The sequence below is a fragment of the Pseudochaenichthys georgianus genome, chromosome 7 (assembly GCF_902827115.2).
Source record: "Pseudochaenichthys georgianus chromosome 7, fPseGeo1.2, whole genome shotgun sequence".
NCBI classification, from domain to species: Eukaryota; Metazoa; Chordata; class Actinopteri; order Perciformes; family Channichthyidae; genus Pseudochaenichthys; species Pseudochaenichthys georgianus.
In genome coordinates, this window is record NC_047509.1 from 28,083,703 (window position 1) to 28,103,931 (window position 20,229).

The 20,229-nt window shown below is 40.9% G+C and overlaps 1 protein-coding gene across 4 annotated transcripts in view; it reads right to left on the reverse strand.

Annotated features, from left to right (window-relative positions):
* The window catches only part of LOC117449226 (helicase ARIP4-like), a 98,370-nt gene that overhangs the window by 4,008 nt on the left and 74,133 nt on the right, over positions 1-20,229 (reverse strand). For all 4 annotated transcript variants that reach the window (XM_034086735.1, XM_034086736.2, XM_034086737.1 and 1 more), the window contains 15 exons: positions 19,266-19,399; positions 18,178-18,374; positions 17,892-18,095; positions 17,622-17,760; positions 17,346-17,523; positions 16,548-16,766; positions 15,919-16,037; positions 15,625-15,749; positions 7,345-7,444; positions 7,042-7,247; positions 6,304-6,479; positions 1,012-1,208; positions 683-882; positions 459-548; positions 71-163 (listed from right to left, as the gene is read on the reverse strand). In XM_034086735.1, coding sequence (XP_033942626.1) covers positions 71-163; positions 459-548; positions 683-882; positions 1,012-1,208; positions 6,304-6,479; positions 7,042-7,247; positions 7,345-7,444; positions 15,625-15,749; positions 15,919-16,037; positions 16,548-16,766; positions 17,346-17,523; positions 17,622-17,760; positions 17,892-18,095; positions 18,178-18,374; positions 19,266-19,399 — 2,377 coding nt within the window. The remainder of the gene's footprint in view (positions 1-70; positions 164-458; positions 549-682; positions 883-1,011; positions 1,209-6,303; positions 6,480-7,041; positions 7,248-7,344; positions 7,445-15,624; positions 15,750-15,918; positions 16,038-16,547; positions 16,767-17,345; positions 17,524-17,621; positions 17,761-17,891; positions 18,096-18,177; positions 18,375-19,265; positions 19,400-20,229) is intronic.

Genomic DNA, 20,229 nt, shown 5'->3' on the forward strand with positions numbered 1-20,229 from the left:
ACTGTGAGCAATGACTGTAACTTTACGGGACATTTGTTTGGATGTCAGCTCTGGTAATAGATCATCCTACCTTTGGGTGGCGCTGTACTCTCTTCTTCAGGCTTGGGCTTGCCAGCTGCTCTGATGGCAAAGATTCGACCATCAGACGACCTGATGTAAGTCCCTAAAACAGACAGAGGTGCAAGAAAAGGTCACTACACACAGAAAGTTTACTGATGAGCTTCATTAAGTTAAGCATAAATGGTTCTCAGAGAAGCGGCAAGAGCTACAACTAATGAATATGTTTATTATTTATCTGCAGACAATATTTTGTCTGAACAACTGTCCAAAACCCAAAATATTCTGTTTAGTATCATGTCAAATATTGGCGAAAACCAAATTCTCCCATTTTGAACGATAAGTTGAATATAGGAGCCATCATGCAAATATTTGTAAAGTTTAGTAAAGGGTCTTTGTACCTTTGGTGCCCCTGATGATGTGGATGCTCTCTCCAGCAGTGATCCTGGCCTGGACATCTGTTGAGCTGTTGGTTCCTGGAATCACTATGTCTATAAAAGACCAAGGAAGACACATTTGTATTATAGAGTATATAAAAACATCAATTATCTTTCAGCTCATATCAAAATACTCGAGAGGCGGAGAACAGGAGAAAATAAGATCAGGCAGTAAACAGTTTGCCTACCAGTAGTGGTGACGATCTTCTGTACGAACACCCCGGCTTTTTGAAGGCACTTGACAGGAAATTCTCCGAGGCTGGACTCTGATGAGTCGTTGCCAGGGGCGGAGCCTGCAGACGCCTGTCTGGGAGTCATGGGAACTGGAGTCGACTGGACCGGACGGACACTGGCCACCGACTTCTCTTCAGTACGAGGAGGTGGACGCCTGTGTACAGATTTTTTTAACTCAAGACTTCAGTTCATTTTTTCAAAACTTGTAATAAGTTGTTGCTGAAAAGTTTCTAATAAGAATAGGAAAAAAAGTAGATGTTTTGTTTCTGCTGAAAGCACTGACCAGTTCCTCTGACTGAAGGCGGGGATGTTGGTGAGGCTCTGGTCACTGGCAGGGTAGTAGTGAGCGTAGGACGGGCGGGTGTACGGCACGGACGCCCTCTTCTCCTCTTCGTATCCTTTCTTCGCCGCTTTCTTCTCAGCCTTGCTCAGCCTCAGCTCTCTGCGGTCTATCAGCAGGGACTCGTGGGGGAAGGGTTGCTGGAAAAGACAATAAAATAAAGATGTGATGGTCAATCATTTTTTTTCCATATTCGGAATATTAACAAACAAAGGTTATATGGGTACCACTTTACAATAAGACTACCCTTATACAGGATTCATAAAGGGTTTATAATTAGGTTGTAAAACACTTTATAAACCAGTTCTAACAGTTTTCATACATCAACACAGGCTCACTATTTGGCAAGATTACTAAGCCTTATAATGGCACTAGCTTACTTTGTCTTCATCAGCCAGCATCCTTGGTATCTGTTGTTCACTGAGTTGATTCTCCCCCCTTCCATCTTGATGTTTCTTGGCATCTCTTATGACCATTTATTTACGAGTTACTAACATTTATAACTGCCAAAAGGGAGCCTTGTAAAGTGTAAAACAAATCACCATTTATTAATGAGTTACTACCATTTATAATTTGTTGAAGTTATATTAAGCCTTAAAGTTATGCATAAATTAGGGCGTGGTCACATTGAGTGACAGGTAATTCCGGTGACTGCTGTTGTTTGCTAGCAGCTCCATGATGTGAGGGCCTAAGATATTTAAAAAAATAATATTTGAAAACATAAAAAAACCCATTTTTTTTCTACATTCACAGAGGGCCAGCTATAGTAACTCAACGAGAGAGTAATGTCAAAGGACTGTACAATTGACCAATCATATCTTCCCTCTAAATGGGCGGGCTTTATTTTCACGGACTTTATGACAAGTTCCGCCCGATGTGAGGTCTATGCAAGTGGTGCAGTGACGCGTCCTAAAACCCGGAAGTAAGCTGCGCTCGGATTCCCTCGACAGAAAGCAACGGGATTTCTCCATAGGATTTTGGAAAATAGCTTGAAATAAGTTCTGTAGAAAACGAACCTGTTAGATAAATGCACGTTTTGTTCAGCCGGATAATATCCACATGTCTACCCTACTTTTATTATTTTCGAATCATAAATCTAATCGATAGATTTATGATCGATAGATTTATGATCGATAGATTTATGATGAGCATAAGTTCGTTCATGATGGCTCAGGGGGGGTCAGAGGGCCTAGCTATAAAAGTCACGGCTCGCCACTGAATTTGAGTAGGCCTACTTTATTTATGTGTTGCTTATGTTTTGAGTCAGCCAACGTTAATGAATGTTAAGGCTTGGGTTAGCATGTAAGCAGGGCTGCCAACATTTGAGTTCAGCTTGGAGTGAGATTTTTATTTTGGTGAACCGAAAAAAATAAACGTTCATGTGTACAGTGTTACAAATGTATTGAACGTGTACAAACTAGGGTTTCCCATTAATGTACCGGGCGCTACAGTGGAATACGCACATACACAGTGTACCCGCGACTCTTACAATGAAGGCTCGATAATCAGCTCACAGCATATAAAATGGCACATAGGTGTAAGCAGAGGTATAGTGCTATTTTATAAGTGTGTGGGGGGGGGGGTCCTCACCTCCTCTAGGGGGGTCCGGGGCATGCTCCCCCGGGAATATTTTTTAAATATTGAAGTTAAAAGCATCAACCTGGTGCATTTTGAGAGCAACATTAAGAGATCTATGGATACATCTCTCAACATCCATATGAAACAGAAACAGATTTTCTTTTTCTTTATGGATATTTTACAAATCTCTCACCTTTTAAACTGTATTCTTGTTTTACTGTCATATAGTATTTCATAACTGTTTTTCATTTATTCTCAAAAATGGTGACCAAACCGTTTGAGACCCACTGAGATAACTAGACTAAAGTTAACTATCTAAACAGAGAGTCCCTTACCTCACTGAGCTGTAGTTATCTCTCTCAGTCTGACAGGAGAGAGTTCTCCCTCTCCTTGTTTTAGAAACAGCTTCTAATATCCGTTTGCGCAGCTAGCTAACCAGATGCTAACAACAACAATGCAAATAGTGAGTTTGGTAGAAATATACTGTATAATAGTAAAGTTATTGAAGATGATGCCATATTTATTGAAGATTTTACATTATAAATATTCCCCAAAATTATTCAAAAGCATATTCTTCCAAACTCTTTGCTGTAGTATGAGCAACAGGAGACTATTGATGTGTGTAGTGAGTTTGGTACTAATAAGCTGTATAATAGTGATTGAATATGATTGCAAAGTGCAACTCCGAAAAAAGAGAATACAGACGGTCCATGAGCACTCGTTTCTTCTCCGGCTGCGGATAGAGACCAATGTAATGAGTCCAGCGCGTAATGGCTTTTTTTTTATTATCAAAATGTGATTGTAGTTCGTTGTCAACCTTACCACGGTACTTAGGAGACGTCATTTGTGTGTGAATAACGTTTTGTTCATGAGTTATTGATCCGTGAAATCCGAATCTCCCAATAGCGTTCCAACTTTACTGAACTAAGCCAGAAGACCGTCTCATTTCGTAGACCGCTCGGTTTGCTGTTCCTTCACTTTATTTTTATATTTATATACATTTATTTTGGATGAAAACTTAGCGTGAGGAAAGGCATGTGTGGCGTGAGTGCATGAGATATGGGTTAATTGCGTGACTCTCACGCTCAATGCGTGAGTGTTGGCAGCCCTGATGTAAGCAAGCTTGCTTACATCAGCTCGAAGTTAAAACGTAATAGAGAAATATTAAGCATTAAGTGGGATAATACTGTAGAATAAACGGCTTCTGTTTGAGGTTGGTAAAATAAGGTCATCCTTGTAAGTTAGAGATATTTTATTAGGTAGGTAACTTTATGCATTGCCAAGGTTAATTTAAATTCGCTATGATCGATTATGTAGACAAGCTAACGTCAAAGTAGTGTTGAAGAGCAGCGTAGTGTATGTGAAATTAACCTCACAATAAGCTGTGTGTATATTACAAATATTAATGTCATATTTCAAGATGATTACTTAGATATTACAAATAATATGGCAGAGGAAACCGTACAGAGAGTTTGTTGGAGGAACACCTCTAGGTTCTTGAATGGTCATCTTGGCTTGGCTCTGCTCACCCTGATGGACTGCTTGGACGCTTGTTCAAGAATATACACAAAGCCTTTCCAGTCTGAGTACCATTATGTCTTACCAAGTATTTAATGTATGTCTGAGAAAAGCTAAATATGTGTATCAGTCATACTAAACAGTCATTACTTTGAGTGTGAATAAAATATTTTGCTTGGCTCTTTTGCATCTTACTTTGCATTTCATGTGAAAAATGTGTATTAGTTAAGCGTGAATGTTATAACTCATTCATAAATGGACATGTGTATTAAACTTAAAAAGAACGTACCCTTTCAGTAGTTATAAATGTTAGTGACTCATCAATAGATGGTCATGAGAGATGTCAAGAAACATCAAGAAGGATGGGGGGAGAATCAACTCAAAACAACAGATACCAAGGATGCTGGCTGATGAAGAAGACGAAGTAAGCCAAGTAGCCAATATAAGGCTTAGCAGTACAGATAAATGTGGGCTCACTATTTGGCAAGCAACCGGTCACAGTTGCCCTGTTTATACTGTCTTATAAAAGCTTATTAATGATTTATAAAGTGTTCACAACGTAATTAATAAATTAATTACAAACTATTCATAAACCCTTTATAAGGGTAGTCTTATTGTAAAATGGTACCGTTATATGTTTAGCACGTATTCGGTAAGAATTTCCATAAGTGAGCACCAAAAGATGTAGATGATAAAAAAGAGACAGGATAGTATTTTATATAGAAAATAAGTAAAGCAAATAAAAATGAATAAATAAGATTGACAAGAATACAATTTATATAATCTAAGGATAGTTATCAATCTTTTTTACACTTTCAAAAGAAGGAGAGGAACACAATGCCGTCGTTGTGCTTCAATGTGGAAGCCTTCACCTGCTAAATTAGTTTTGAAGGTGAAAATGTAATTATGAATTACATTTTTACTAGCTTTTGCCAGTGAATGGGCTGAAATAAACACATGGATGCTGACAAATGAGATTATTTGCCACACAAAGCAAGCTTGAAATATTATAGGCTCAGTCTTTTACTACGAGAGTTAAGTCTGAAAAACATCTGCAAGGATACAGTGGGTGATTCAACAACCTCTCACACTGTAGATCATTGGGAGCTATTTAAAACAGTGTTATGAATATAAAAGGACGTGCAAATGCAACTACTTGGGGTAGTTCTAAACTCAGATGTAATAAAAAAAAGACTAAGATGGATAATGAATGAGATGTTTGACGAATTCAAACATGTTCATTAATACAGCCATGATGACTTGATTTGTTGTCAATCATTTTTGCTACAGTCGAATAAAAAAAGACACTTTTTCTTAGTAAATTGACTAAAATACTGTTAGAGAATATTTTAAGGATATCTCTTTGTGTTTTAAGATTCTCAGTCTTTCTTGCATGTTCCTGCAAGTAATTTCTCAGGAAGACACAGGTCAAAAGGTCTTTTGCCTTTCCTGTGGGGGAGGGATATGGGCACATGAGAAGTTGCCATACAAACAGTTTTTTGAAGTCAAACACTGAAGAGAGATGATTTTTCTATTATGATTGACTGTGTTCATTCATGGTGATTGAAATGTTTTCAATGTTGTTTTACTTTTTTGATGTAATTGATGTATGTGAGCCCACACAACTCTGAAGACGCTTATTGATTAAGGGACTGAAATATTCTAAAACTAATGTTAATTGGTTATCATAAATTGATAAAAAGGAAGGAACTGTCAGAGAATATTTTAAGGATATCTCTTTGTGTTTTAAGATTCTCAGTCTTTCTTGCATGTTCCTGCAAGTAATTTCCTTTCCTGTGGGGGAGGGATATGGGCACATGAGAAGTTGCCAGACAAACAGTTTTTTGTTCCAGGGTCTGGTATTGATTACCAGAGGCGGGAATATAGGCCACTCCTTTCTTTAATGTATAGTTCTGCGCTGTGCCCTTTTGTCTTCAGAGTTCGCGGGGCAGGTCATCTGTAGAGATGTGAATATGCCTTGTGAACCCTCCGGCCGTTTGGTCTCTCAATAAATATCAGTGCTTGACATTCAGAACTCCTGCTCATCCCGTGTCTCTCTGAGTCCTGACTTTCCATTGCAACAGAAGTTTCCCTTACAAATACAAAGTGTTTTTTTCTCAGTATCTTGCGAGTGTCTACCTTAGTAATCTGGCGAGGATAGAGGTGCAGAGCCTTCCTCAGCACGCTCTCCATGCTGTCCTCGGGCCGCAGCTGGACCTGGGAGGGGTCCGGCTCCTCCTCCACGAAGTGAAGAAGAGACTCCACCTCCCTTCTGGTGAAGGTCAGCACAGGGTTCAGGTCATCCACCACCCGGTCTGATGGAGAGAAGGAAAAAGGGAAGACAGAAGAGAAGTAAAAAAAGGAGCAAATTGTGAAAAACTGTTGCTGATTCCTACAGCTCTGCAAGGCCTAAGCAGCCTCAATATGTTTTACCAGTCAAAGCTTAAAGCAAACACTTGAGACCGTTTACTCTGTCAGACAAGAGGCTCTTGGCAGAAGAACTCTAGTTTCAAGGCAAAGCTGAATATTTAGTCTGGTTACGAACAGCAGTGAATGTACATGGATTGAGCTTATTGTGTTTTAACATGTTTGATCATTTCCATTCTGATCTGTATGTATTTTTCCTCCTTTTTTGTATTTCGGTGATGGTTCACATAACGTGTTTGTGCTGTTGACAAGCTCTCAGGATATCAAATAAAAAAAATGCACCAAAAGCATTTTATGTTCCTTTGCAATTGCATCATGTTTTTATTGGTCACCAATCTGAAAAGATTATTTCACAAACTTCGCCATACCATTCTGTTTTTGGTATGAACAATAGGAAATAATTGTCTACTGAAGGCATATTCAAACTCATCCATGCATTTTCCGACTCACCTGACATGCCCTGCTTGGAGATCTGGCGGTCGTAGATCTTCTTCTCCAGCGTGAAGTCGCACACCAGCCGGTAGATGTGGCACTGCTTCCTCTGACCGTAGCGGTAGACGCGGCACACGGCCTGGGCGTCGTGGCAGGGGTTCCAGGAGGCATCGAACACCACCACCCGGTTCGCCCCGATCAGGTTCACACCCAGGCAACCAGCCCTGACAGAAATCAGGTTATGTTTATTATTGTTATATTGTTGCCTGAACTTTTACTTCTATTTTCTTCCATTGATTTGATTGTGTTGGTGAGTTTTACCTGGTGGACAGCAGGAAGACCCACGCTGAGGTGTTGGCCGGATCGTTGAACTGGTTTATAAGTCTCTCTCTCTCTGAGGCCGCCGTACTTCCATCCAGTCCTTGAACACATCACACAACAGAGAGTTAGAAGAGTCCCTAATGAATGTCATCAATAGGTAATAAAACAACATTTGTGTGTAGAGGACTCAAGTTTAGATTAAAACGTTTAGTTAGTTCATAGTTAAACCCATTTTACTTTAAGGTGGTTGAAAAATTAGCTTGGTGGACAAAACACATATTGTACCAGTGGTAGTTTGTTACATTTAGTAAGTACTGTACTTAAGTTCAATTTTAGTTACTTGTACTTTGAGTATTTTCATTTCTGGCTACCTAATTCCTTATACTTCACTACATCTTAAAAGCAAATATTGCACTTTGTACTACATTACATTTATTTAAAAGCTTTAGATACTTGACATTAATTCAAATTACTAATATAAAAACATAATGAATTGTGTATGGAGGTAATAACAAGCTAGGCAGCATTGCAAAGTATATTATGTTATTTTTGTACTTTTACTAACAACATTTTTGAAAGCCCACTGTTGGATGTAATTCTTTCTTCACAGTGGTGGTAACACTCCTTTTACTTTAGTTAAACATGAATTCTCCCAAGACTGCATTTACAAGATATTTCTTTAGATATCCTTGTAACATACAAACAAAATCTGTGAATTTCTGTCTGATCCTTTGAGAACTACGGACTAAAGTCTGGCTGTTATCAAGAATCACCAGCAGAGGGCAGCACTCATTGTAAGTCAATGAGAGAGCAGTACCACTCAGTCAGAAATATACATATAAAGTATAGAATGTACCATTAGTTAAGCATGGTTTATAAACAGGGCTGCACATAACAGGTGCGCATGCGCACCCCCCGCCAAAAAAGAAGCACCGGATAATTTGAAAAAAGGCACATTTGCGCACCAACATTGAGAGAGAGAGAGAGAAAAGAGAGATGAGAGAGATGAGAGATATTTGCGAGTTGCATAAGATCTGGTAAGATAGCAGGGTTTCCCATACATAGACTTTACTTGGGCGGGTCCCTAGCTCTACCCCTCGCTATCGCATGAAGGGTCTGCTTTATGCGCTCCGCAGTTCCCGTTAGAATATTTTTTCGCTGGTCAACATGTCCGTTAAAGTTTAAATCTTCCGGACAAAATGAGAAAAGTTCCGGTCAAAGTCTTCTTTGTTATTTATTGAGCTTTAAAAAAATTGATATGATTCAATATTAAACTAATCATAGTAGATTAACTACATTATTCAAAAGTGAACAGTAACTTAATAACAATTATAATAATAAACGGAGCGCTCTTTCCCTCTCCTGACAGCTCGTCAGTATCATGCAGCTCGCGGATCAGTAATGAGTGACCCGACAGTGAAACTAAACATATCTATAACTAGTTTAGGTAGTTTGAGAGGTAATTAAAATAGCTACGTGTGATATTCTAACCTGAAGTGTGTGTTTTGTCCGATCACCGCTGATCATGCAGAGCTGCGTGTCGACTCGTCAGCAGCAGCTGATCTCTCTCTCCCGTCAGATTAGACTTCACTCACGTTTATGTCCATATCGATCAGATCTAGCTAGTTCTAGCTAATGATATGACTACCTGCTTATTAAAAGACACCTAAACAATAAGTGTCGCTATGCAAGCGGGTGAGGCCGCAAAGTAGTGTTGCACGGTGTACCGATACTTCAAAGGTACCGCGATACCCTGCCGTTAAAAACGGGACGATTCCTCCGTTTCATTAGTATCGGTACTTTAAGAATGACGGGGAAAAGTACTCCCGTGAAAAAGCGCCGTTTTTCCATATAATAATAATAATAATCACCATCTGCCTCTTATATAGACCACCCTCGGAAGCCAGCCTCTTCGACCTAGGACCAGCGATGCGGGAATGGCTACACGACACCGAGTTGGACATCTAACGTTATACGAAAGAAGAAGCTCAGTTTTTAATAAGAGCCGTGTGTGTTCAGCCAGCCTGACCAATTTGCCGCCCTAGGCAAGATTTTAGCTGGCGCCCCCCCCCCCCCAAATGCAGACACTCACTATGATTCGCACGTGCATGGTTGTGGCATGACCACAAAAACAAAGATATTGACACAAGATGTGTGCAACTGTATTTAGTTTCCTATCCAATTGAACATGATTTAAGTGGGGGGGGGGGCTCCTCTAGGGGGGTCCGGGGGCATGCACCCCGGGAAGACTTTTTTTTTTATATTGAAGTTAAAAGCATCAATCTGGTGCACTTTGAGAGCAACATTAGGAGCTCTATGGATACATCTCTCAACACCCAGATGAAACAGAACTGGAAGCAGATTTTCTTTTTCTTTATGGATATTTTACAAATCACTCCCCTTTCAAACTGTATTCTAGTTTATTAATAACAACTTTTTTGTACTGTCAGTATTTTATACCTGTTTTTCACCTGTTTTTGTATAACTATAATGATCACATAAAGCTGTGCCTTTACCTCACTGAGCTGAGGTTATCAGAGCCGCTCAGTCTTTCAGGAGAGAGCTCTCTAAAGCTCTCCCCCACCTCGCGGCCGCTTACACAGTAAATTCCAATGTCAATAAAAGCACACAGAAGCTGTGTACGTTTTTTGGGAGTTTGATTTATTTTAAATGAACACAAATACAAAATTAAAACCTATAATTGCACACTAAAACCATTATTTCAAAAAAAGAACAATTTCACATAAACCTTTGGTTTTTACTGGGGCTGGGGCAGTTCAACTTGATTTGGGGGGGGGTGTGCCATAGTTTATGGGTGCTGTACGCAATATAGGCGTAGTTCTGTTAGTATAAGATAATAAGATGTACTTTGTTGATCCAAAATCGGGAAATTGTGTTGTTATGAAATAAAATAAAAATATATTTTTTTTATTTCTAACTTTTTCTTTTTTTTCAATTTTCGGCGCCCCCTATGGGTTGATGCGCCCTTAGCATTCGCCTATACTGCCTATGCCGAGGGCCGGCCCTGTGTTCAGCGCTCTGGTTCCACTCCCTGCACTGCAGCCGTGCCTGCAGTCCCGTTCCTCTCAAGCACGCTCTAAGTCCCTCCCCTCTCTCGTGCACGTGGCCACGCGCGAGCTGCCAGAGCATGTGAGAAAACGAGAAGCATGGCTGCAAGTGGGAGTGCAACTGCCGCTGCGCCTCGGCTTGTTGACAAAAAAGACGCCAGAAGTCTGTGAACGGGCCGTTCAGAGCAGAGCTCCCTGTCGGAGCGGCAGAGCGTGATGTGCACTGAAAAGTTTTTCTGTCGCAATATTATCGTTGAGCAAACTTAACTAGCAAACTAGCATCACTATCTGCTAACGTTAGCTTTAGCCTTCGTTTCTATTAGTTTGTTTTTCATAGGCTATAAACGGAGGTGGTATAAGTATATATCTTGTACTTGAGTAAAAGTAGAAGTACCCAGGTCTTGTACTTGAGTTAAAGTAGAAGTACCAGAATGTAGGAATAATCCTGAAATCAAAATGTTCCTCAAATAAAAGTACAAAAGTATTCTCATCAAAATATAGTTAAAGTAGCGACAGTAAAAGTAGAAGTACTCAGGTCTTGTCCTAGAAGCACCAGAGTGTAGGAATACTCTGTTACAGTAAAAGTACTGCATTCAAAATGTTCCTCAAGTAAAAGTATTAAAGTAGCGACAGTAAAAGTAGTCATGGTGCAGATTGGTCCATTTCAGAATAATATATATGATATGTTTTATAATGATTGATCATGAAAGTGTTCTCAAAGCTGGTAAAGGTGCAGCTAGTTTGAAGTACTTTGTAGACTGCAGGGTAGCTGGTGGATTTACTCCAGGTGGAACTAAAGTCTGATTCAACACTTGGTTAGATTTCACATCATTCATCCAGATCTGTGAAGTAACTAAAGGGATTCAATACATGTAGTGGAGTTGAAGTACACCATGTACCTCTGAACTGTAGTGGATTAGAAGTACACCATGTACCTCTGAACTGTAGTGGAGTAAAAGTACACCATGTACCCAGGGGCGCCGTAAGGGGGTGAAAAGTTAGGACGATTCTAAGGGCCCATGACTGACAGGGGCCCCAAAATGTTCAGAACATTAAGAAAAAAAATGTAAGTAACCTTTCATCAATCCTCAATAATTAACATTAATAGAACGTTATATTGATAAATTACTCAATAAACTTACGATTCATTTAACTTATTTTCTTCCAAAAGTTAATTACCCAAAGCCTCTGTACACCCCCTTCTATTTACATGTAATGGTTTGGTCCTGCCTCCAAACGCGGTGCGGCACCGGCACTTGCAGAGAGTGAAAGCATGTGAGGAGGGATGCTAGCCTACATACATGTGTTGTACCATGTTTCAACGACCAACAAAGTCAGGCTCTCAGAAAAGAAGAGAAAGGAGAGAAAGACAAGAGAGAGGGACTAAGGCTGCGGCCCCACGAGGACGAATTCGGTCGTTTGCGTTACTGTTTAGTGTCATATAGACCGTTCGGCCACACGAGGACGACCGGATATGGCACTAAACGACTGAGGAAACGACAACGGGTCCCAAGGTGGATAGAAATGCATACGCCACTCTCTGGGGGGTCAAACAGCTCCGTGTGTGCGCCCTATACGGACATTTTCAGATCACTGATAGTGATTGCGCAATAGCCCCGCCTCTCCCCACCTCTTCTGCTCACCTCCGCTTACCCCGCGCCAGTGCTGAAGTGTTTCGCCACCAACAACAACAACAACAATGGCGGATCGCAGAGTTGCTATCGTGCTCCGGACGCTATTGACCATGCTACAGTTGTTTGTGCAACATCTACAGCAATAATGATGAGGCAATAGCCCCGCCTCTCCCCACCTCTGCTGCTCACCCCCACGTCAAAGTAAACTGCACCCTGAATTCAGATTATTTATCTTTCTCTCGCGAGTGAAGTCTAATCTGACAGGACGGAGACACGCAGCTCTGCTCACCTGCAGCTCCTCCCTCTGCAGCAAAACACACACTTCAAGTCAGATCATCACCCTTAGCTATTTTAATTACCTCTCAAACTCCCTAAACTAGTTATAAATATGTTTATTTTTACAGTCGGCCGGGTCACTGATTACTGGATGAGCTGCTGCATGAGACAGACACTGGCGCTGTCCGAAGAGAGGGAGGAAAAAGAGAGGCTCCGTGTATTTTATCATTATATTATATAGAGTCGTTATTCATTTGTTTTAAAGCTCAATAAATAACAAAGAAGACATTTGACCGGCACTTTTATAATTTTGTCCGGAAGATTTCAACTTTAATACACGCTGACTGGCGAAAAACTCTGCCCGGTTCCCTCGGCCCCCACCGCGGAGAATAAACAGAAGGGCAACCATGACAACCTTCTTCTTCGCTGCTTTTGTGGAGGAAGTTACAGCGCCACCTACAGGCTCCTGCATATGTACTGCAGCTTCTCCAGCGGTTGGAGCTAAACGGAGCGGTCTCGTGTGGGCAGACACTATCCGGATAATTATTGCATGTGGACGGAAGCCGTTTGCGATTGCGTTAATCCTATGCGTTTAGCTGTTTTCGTCCTCGTGGGGCCGCAGCTTAAAGGGCGACAGTATGTCACCCAGTTTTTCACAAGAAAAGGTGGGTGTGGTCCATGAGTGGTGGAAATTAGTCTGTTAGCTAATGTTTTTTTGTTTACTAAGCTGACATTAAGTACTGTTAATATATTTACAGAAAATTCAGAGGTCTTTAATTTCACTGCTCTTTTAGCTGATATTTAAAAGGTATGGTAGGTAATTCACTTCAGAAACACTTTTTGTTATATTCCATGGAATGCTCTTAACATCCCGATAGCAATGAATATATTAAATGCTTTGACAATAAATACATACAAAAATGTCATCTGTGGAAGCCGTGGCGCTGTCAAAAGCACGACCAATCATCTGAGCCGGCCCGGCTAAAATGACTGGACTTTTGGAAAAATGACTTCCATCTGCCTGTCAGCCTTCCATCTGTGCACAAGCTTATCTCGTGCCCTCATTGGTTCGTGTGTGTTGGAGGAGGGGCTCTGTAAGGAACTCTGAAGGAAGGGGCAGATTTGTTTCGGTTGTGTACTTTCAAATTCTAGCGCACTTGAGCTGGTTTCTCCATTCTTACCTACCTACCTTTAATAAATGCAGGCACATTTTTAGCGCCTATTCATACTAAATCAGTTGTCCCTCCCCCTGGTGCCAGGTCCAACAGATCCATCTCTAGGCTCAGCAGCCCTGTCCCCCCATAAGGCTGAACCTGAACCAGCTTTTCTCCCAACTGAAGGAGGTGAGCAGCATTGTGTTGAATGACATACCACTTAACATATCTGAAGGGAGACTGGAATACAATATATACATAACAAAAAAGCTAACTAATCTAGCTGTATAATGTATAATTTAAATCTAATTTAAATTATACATTTCAAACACAGTATTTTCCCACATAGCCAATAATCTAAATAAAACAAAAAACTGCTTTTAGTTTATTTAGGATGATGGACAGTTTGAAGCATTGAGTGATCAGTCTGTAAACAAAATGTTAATCACAGACATTTTGGTTATGATATTAATACTAATACTTATATTAAAGCAGGGGTGGGGAACCTCCGGCCCCCGGGCCGTATACGGACCACTAGACCATTTGGTACGGCCCTCGAGGTAATTTATAAACAAAGTGGCCTGTGCCTGGTGGCGGGGCCCAATGTGATATATTTTCATGGGGCCCAAAATCTCTGGCGGCGCCCCTGCATGTACCTCTGAACTGTAGTGGAGTAAAAGTACACCATGTACCTCTGAACTGTAGTGGATTAGAAGTACAAAGTAGCAAAAGAAACATTGAAATACTTAAATAAAGTACAAGTATCTCAAAATTGTACCCAAGTAGTACTTGAGTTTATGAACTTAGTTACTTTACACCAGTGGCTATAAAGATAGAAAGACTAAGCCTTGCACAGAGGCATGAAAATACATTTTCAAAATGCTCAACAGTGCTGCCAAAATGTTAAACTCACTGCTACACAATTAAAATAAATGCTTTTATATATATTTATATTAGATGTGACTCTTTGGCGTTTCTGTTCTTAGTAACACTGCTGCTTTAGTTGTTCTGACTGCTAAAATCATCTGTTATTCCTAATTTTAAAGCCGATATTCCATATTTCCATTTTTTTAAGAAAAGTATCGAAAAAGAATCGGAATCGCAATTCTTGACTTGGTATCGGTATCGAAACCAAAATGTTGGTATCGTGACAACACTACCGCAAAGTATAGCGGAGGATTATGCATTTGTTTACATGCCCACCAGAACCCAGAGGCATTACCAACAGATCAACGCACAATCAACCCATACAGGACATCTCTTTCTCCACATTACGTGTTAGACACATAGACTGTATATATAAAGGGTTAGACCAGCGGTTCTCAACCTGTGGTACGGGTACCACTGGTGGTACACCAGCTCTCGCTAGTGGTACACGGAGGAATCTGAAATCAAAAAAATATTTATTCCTTTACATTTGATTTATTAAAATTGAGACAAAATCTCATTTATAATGCTGACGTACATAAATAATGTTATGAATACATTTGCCTCCGAGTCCTGCATGAACTTTGCATAGACTGTATTTTAACATTGGTCATATGGTGGTACTTGGAGAGCCAACTATTTTCTCAGGTGGTACTTGGTGTAAAAAGGTTGAGAACCACTGGGTTAGACATTAGAATTGACTATTCTTGTCTGTCACATACTCTTTTGTCTGTCACATAAATGGTGCAAGTTGCGCAACTGATGTGGTGTTGCGCTAAGCGGAAATTATTTTGAACGGACACTTTGACCGGAGAGATTTAGATTTGCCGGTCTTCAGCATATTTTACCGGTCGTAGTCCGGTAATTTCCGGCTAATGGGAACTCTGGCGCTCCACACAGTAACCCTGCTGCGAGGCACGGGCGAACAGTTCATGAGCGTGCTCACTAGCGCACCTCCCCCCACCCCCCCCGTTCATAAAGTCAAGTACCCCTCAAAAGGTCCGGTTTATTTCATTTTAAGGATGCGCACCAAGCAACATCTCCAGGTGTTCCTTTGAGAACCAGGGCACAAAAGTTATGTGCACCCCTGTTAATAAACTGACACACATATTTAGACCATCTTTCAATTAACCACTGTGATCAAAATAACCTTTCACCTTGTCTCCTTATGAATACTGAATAAGAGAAAAGCATTTTTAATCATCATTTCTGAGGACTTACTGTAGTAGTTGTGGTTGCGGACCCAGTTCTGGTTTGGTCTGTCTCTGCTGGAGGTGTTGGGTGAAGGAGGCACAGGTCTCTTAGCCAGGAAATTCTCAATCACCGTCAGCGTGAACAGACTCTGACTGCAGGAGGCACACAAACGGTTGGGAACATTACTGATTGGGTCACATGTCGGAAAGAAGTTTGAAGGTTCATAATGAGTTATCTTTTCTGCTATAGTTTTGAGTTTCATTTGCGTAACAAATGTTGAATTATCCAGTTGAAACGCTCTTGTTTTGTCTGGTCTCGTACCTGAAGACGAGGATTTTGTCTCCCTTCCTAACGCTCTCCTCGATCAGATGGAACAGCAGCACCATTTTGGCAGAGTTCTCCAGGATGCCAGGCTTGTAGTCATACAGGATCTCCTTTGCCTGGCCATGTGAAGAGAAAGACAACTGTTAAAATGTAATGTACTATTAAATGTCACCTTTATATTCATAGTTCAGCTGAATAGTTGACCTTATTTCACAAAGCTGCTCTGCACGCCTTATAAGTCAGGATGAGATAACAACCACAGCTATGAACTTTATTTGAATGCTTAACATAGCAAATGTGATCTTAAAAACAAAAGTAATGCTCCATGCAGCGCTAAATGTCAGAAAGAGATCAGCATTTTCATTTTGCAGACTTAAATGCTTAGAAATGACATACTTTGATGTGTGGATTAATGGGTAGTTAAATAATTATTTTTGTATTTTTCTTCATTTTGCTGTGGGTGGCAGCACTGGACTGTCAGCAGTATCTCAGGCAGGGGGAACACAATGTTCTGTTTACCATCAACTGAGATTTAGGGTTAAAGGTGTACCTGAAAATCAGCATTTGTGTGTAAAAGGAAGCTAAAATACTGAATAAGATCCAACACACTCAGTTTTTCAACGTACCCATTCGTAAGTGATGACCTGATTGGCCCTCTCCTGCAGCTGGTTGAGGCTCAGTCCACCAATGGGGTTGGGGCTCTCCAGGGGCTTGGACTTTTGATTACTTGCGGTCGTACATTGGGAGGGACCTGTGGTGGTGATGTCATCCAGGTCCAGGTCCTGGTCAGTGGCCAGGTTTTCTTTCTGTAACGCCTCGTACAGCACGTCAGGATGGTTCCAAATCTGAAGAACGACAAACAGTCAGCGGTGTGAAAACTCTCTCAAAGTAGCAATCACTGGATTTGCCAAGTATGATAAATATAGAGGAATTCATTTTGGTGCCAAAACATGTTGACTTGAATGGTAACTTGTGCAACTTATATTACAATGACTGCCTTCAGAGAGAAGAAAACAACTATTTTCACAGTGATTTTTGAATAATGATCCTGTAATTAAGGATAAATTGTGTCATTTTTTATGAAAAGGCTTCGCTATATTTTTTTCCAGAATACTTTCTACCTGGTAGTACGGATCAAGTTTTATTTTTTTCATGGACAATTTTTACCTCAGTAACACATGAAAAAAAAAACCAGTCCAATAAATGTCACTAATGAATATTCACAAAACTAAGTAACCAAATAAATAATTTAAATAAAAAGTGAAAAAATATAAAGTGAAAATACAAGAGCAGCAAGTATATAAAACAGCTAAATAAAATTGAAATGAAAGGACTTCTGTTGAAGGAGGCTAAACCATAGATGTTAAATAGAGGTCGTATCCAGGTAGTGTTCTGTTCCACACCCATGCGCCCCCCCCCCTCACCTTGCAGCAGACGGCGAACGCCTTCAGGGCGTTGAGGCTGAGCCAGCCGCTGTTGCCTGCCTCTCTGAAGCGGTTCATGAACTCTGTGTAAAGCGCCCTCTGCAGGGGAGACAGACGCACCAGGATCACATGTTCCTCTTTGGAGGGCAGCTGGTCCTTCAGGATGTCGTGACCCCGCCTGGAACCAACACAGGTCAAAATGTTTAGAATGTTACTAAAAGTGAAGAATATCAGGTCTAAGAGGGTTAAATGTCTGTAGTCTTTTATTGGGCTCACCTCTGTACGAAGCCCTCCAGCAGGCTGTGCAGGACGTGGGTCCTGTACCTCATCAGCTGGTCGTCCTGAGGGGTGCTGTCCACACACTGCCCGTTCAGAATGGGACGTTCAAACATGTTACTGAACTCCTGCCGCGTACCTGAAATAAATATCGTAAAAAATTAGAGGATTACCAGAAAACCAAAGTATTTTGATGACCAACATTTACATGCTTATCCCACAAAGATATGGGAAAAAAACCTGAAACTAATCGCTGACGTTGCCCCATACCTAAGAAGTCGGGTCTGACGAAGTCGACCATGCACCAGTACTCGATCAGGTTGTTCTGGAGCGGGTAGCCGGTCAGCACCACGCGGCGCAGCGTCTGGATGTTCTTCAGAGCCTGTGAAGTGCTGGCGTGGCAGTTCTTGATGCGATGGCCTTCATCACAGATCACAAGGTCTGGACCAGGCCGGGCCAGCGCCTGCTCGATACCTGGAGGAACAGGGAGATGTATCTTTAAAAACGGTTCTTCTGAATGCCTCTTGTTCCCCCCTGTCCCTATCATCCCTCTTACCTTTGAGCAGTTCCTGCTGCCTGTCCTCTTCGTCCAGGTTGATGACCACCGGTCCCGTTGTTTTCTTGCTCTTCTTCTTCCTCCCAGCCACAAAGCTCTTCTTCGTCGACAGGAGGCGGTACATCTCGTAGCCCATCAGCAGCACCCCTCCGTCCTGAGCCCAGTCCTCCACCACCTTGGCCCTGATCGCTGTGTTCCTGGGTGACATAAGGAAAGGTAAGTTCATTTGGAACAATCCAGACCTCATTCTTCCTGTCACAGAGAGGATTTCACTTATTTCTTAATGTTGCTTTACTGTATTTTTGCACAAAATGAACCCTAAAGCAATGCAGAAAGATAAACACAGGTAAACAACTAAATATTATTAAAATGTAAAAAACTGCGCAGTTGAAAACAATGTAAATTGTGACAATGGTGTCTTTTAAATTCTCAGTCGTGGCTTAAAATATATGTATAAAAGAAAAGAGGAGGAAAAAAGCTTGGCAGATAAAACATACATGGTAATCAATCATCTAATTGAAATAAATGACCAATTAACTATGAATGAATAACATTAGTAGAGTAGAGTATTGCTTGACTAGTTGAATAATTGCGTGTGAATTTTGTTAATTTTCAACGCTGTTAAGATCATTTTGAACTGAGACAGAATGAGGTTACTGTGTCGCTCTCAGTCATGGCTGTATTACGAAAAACTGTGCTCTCATCTTACAGCGTTTCCTCTCTAATCCTGAAACGCACACAATGCGTGCGAGAGTCAGGAAATGTTTCCGGCACAGGCAGCTGGCCAGAAAGAGGATGATGGAGAAGAGGAAGAGAGGAAGAGCCAGATGGGGATAGATTGCAGACGCAGGTCAGATCACAAGGCCAGCGATGCCTTTTTTTGAAAGAGATAAGGAAAGTCTGTGCTTTGGATGAATGGAACTGTATCCAGCCTCCTGAAATGAACACGTTCTTTCTTCTCTTCAGAACAATGTAGCACCGAAAGTCTCAAATTCTCATAAATTAAACATTTTCTGACATATAAACAAAGCAGGTGGGTGAAATTATTTAGGTTTCACACAGGGAAAGCGTATGTTCCCGTTACTCACTTGTGTTCGTCGTTGAGGATGTGAACCTTAAAGGCACGCGGCGTCACCAATCCCGGGTCACTATCTCGAGGTAAAGCCTCTGGGGGCGGGACCCACATGTTGAACTCTGCCAGCCAGTTCTGCAGCGTGTTTACCTGGGAGGAAAATATAGAAATAATCTAACTTAATTTTCTACTTTTTAGAAGTAAAAACACCAGAAAGGCGTTTGTTACATCTTTACAAATGTGTTCAAGTAAGTCATTTTTAGATGATTAATGACTTTTTTATTTGTGACAATCAATGGGCTACAAAGCTATTGATAATTTAACCAATAATGAATATAACTGCATCTCTTTTTATTTACCAAATACTAATTTAAAAATGTAAAATTAATATTTGGTAGAAAAATGGCATATCCTGCCATTTTCTTATTTTATGACAATAAAAGTAATGCAAAATGGCAGAAATATTGTGCAAATCACCCATTCTAGCCATGCCTCATATCCCTCTATTTCACTTCCTGTTTCAAAAGTGCTGATTTTCAGTATAAAGCTTTAAAAAAAAAAAAGAGATAAAAAAAGGAGGGGGCTGAGCTCATGCGGGACCCGGCAGCTACTGTCTAAACTAAATACAGCCGTGATGAAATGCCATATCATGGATTATCAAGGATTATTTCTGAAACAGTCTGGAGCTCAAAGGCTTTCTCTCTTGCCGGTTATACCACAAGGTGAGTTCCTTTTTATTTCCTGCTTCTTCACACACATGCTCTCCAGTACAGGTTAGCTCTGAGTGTTAGCGATGCTAATGTAAACACCGACCATATTACATCCAAAACATTCGGGCATTGTTTCTGATAGCAACTTTCTGATAGTGCCGTGGGTCCACATTTCCGATATTATGTCATATCGGACGCAAATCTGGATCAGCTCCGTTGTACCCCCGTTTTTAGAGATTTGGGTACGGAGGAAAAGAGAGAGGGTTTTAT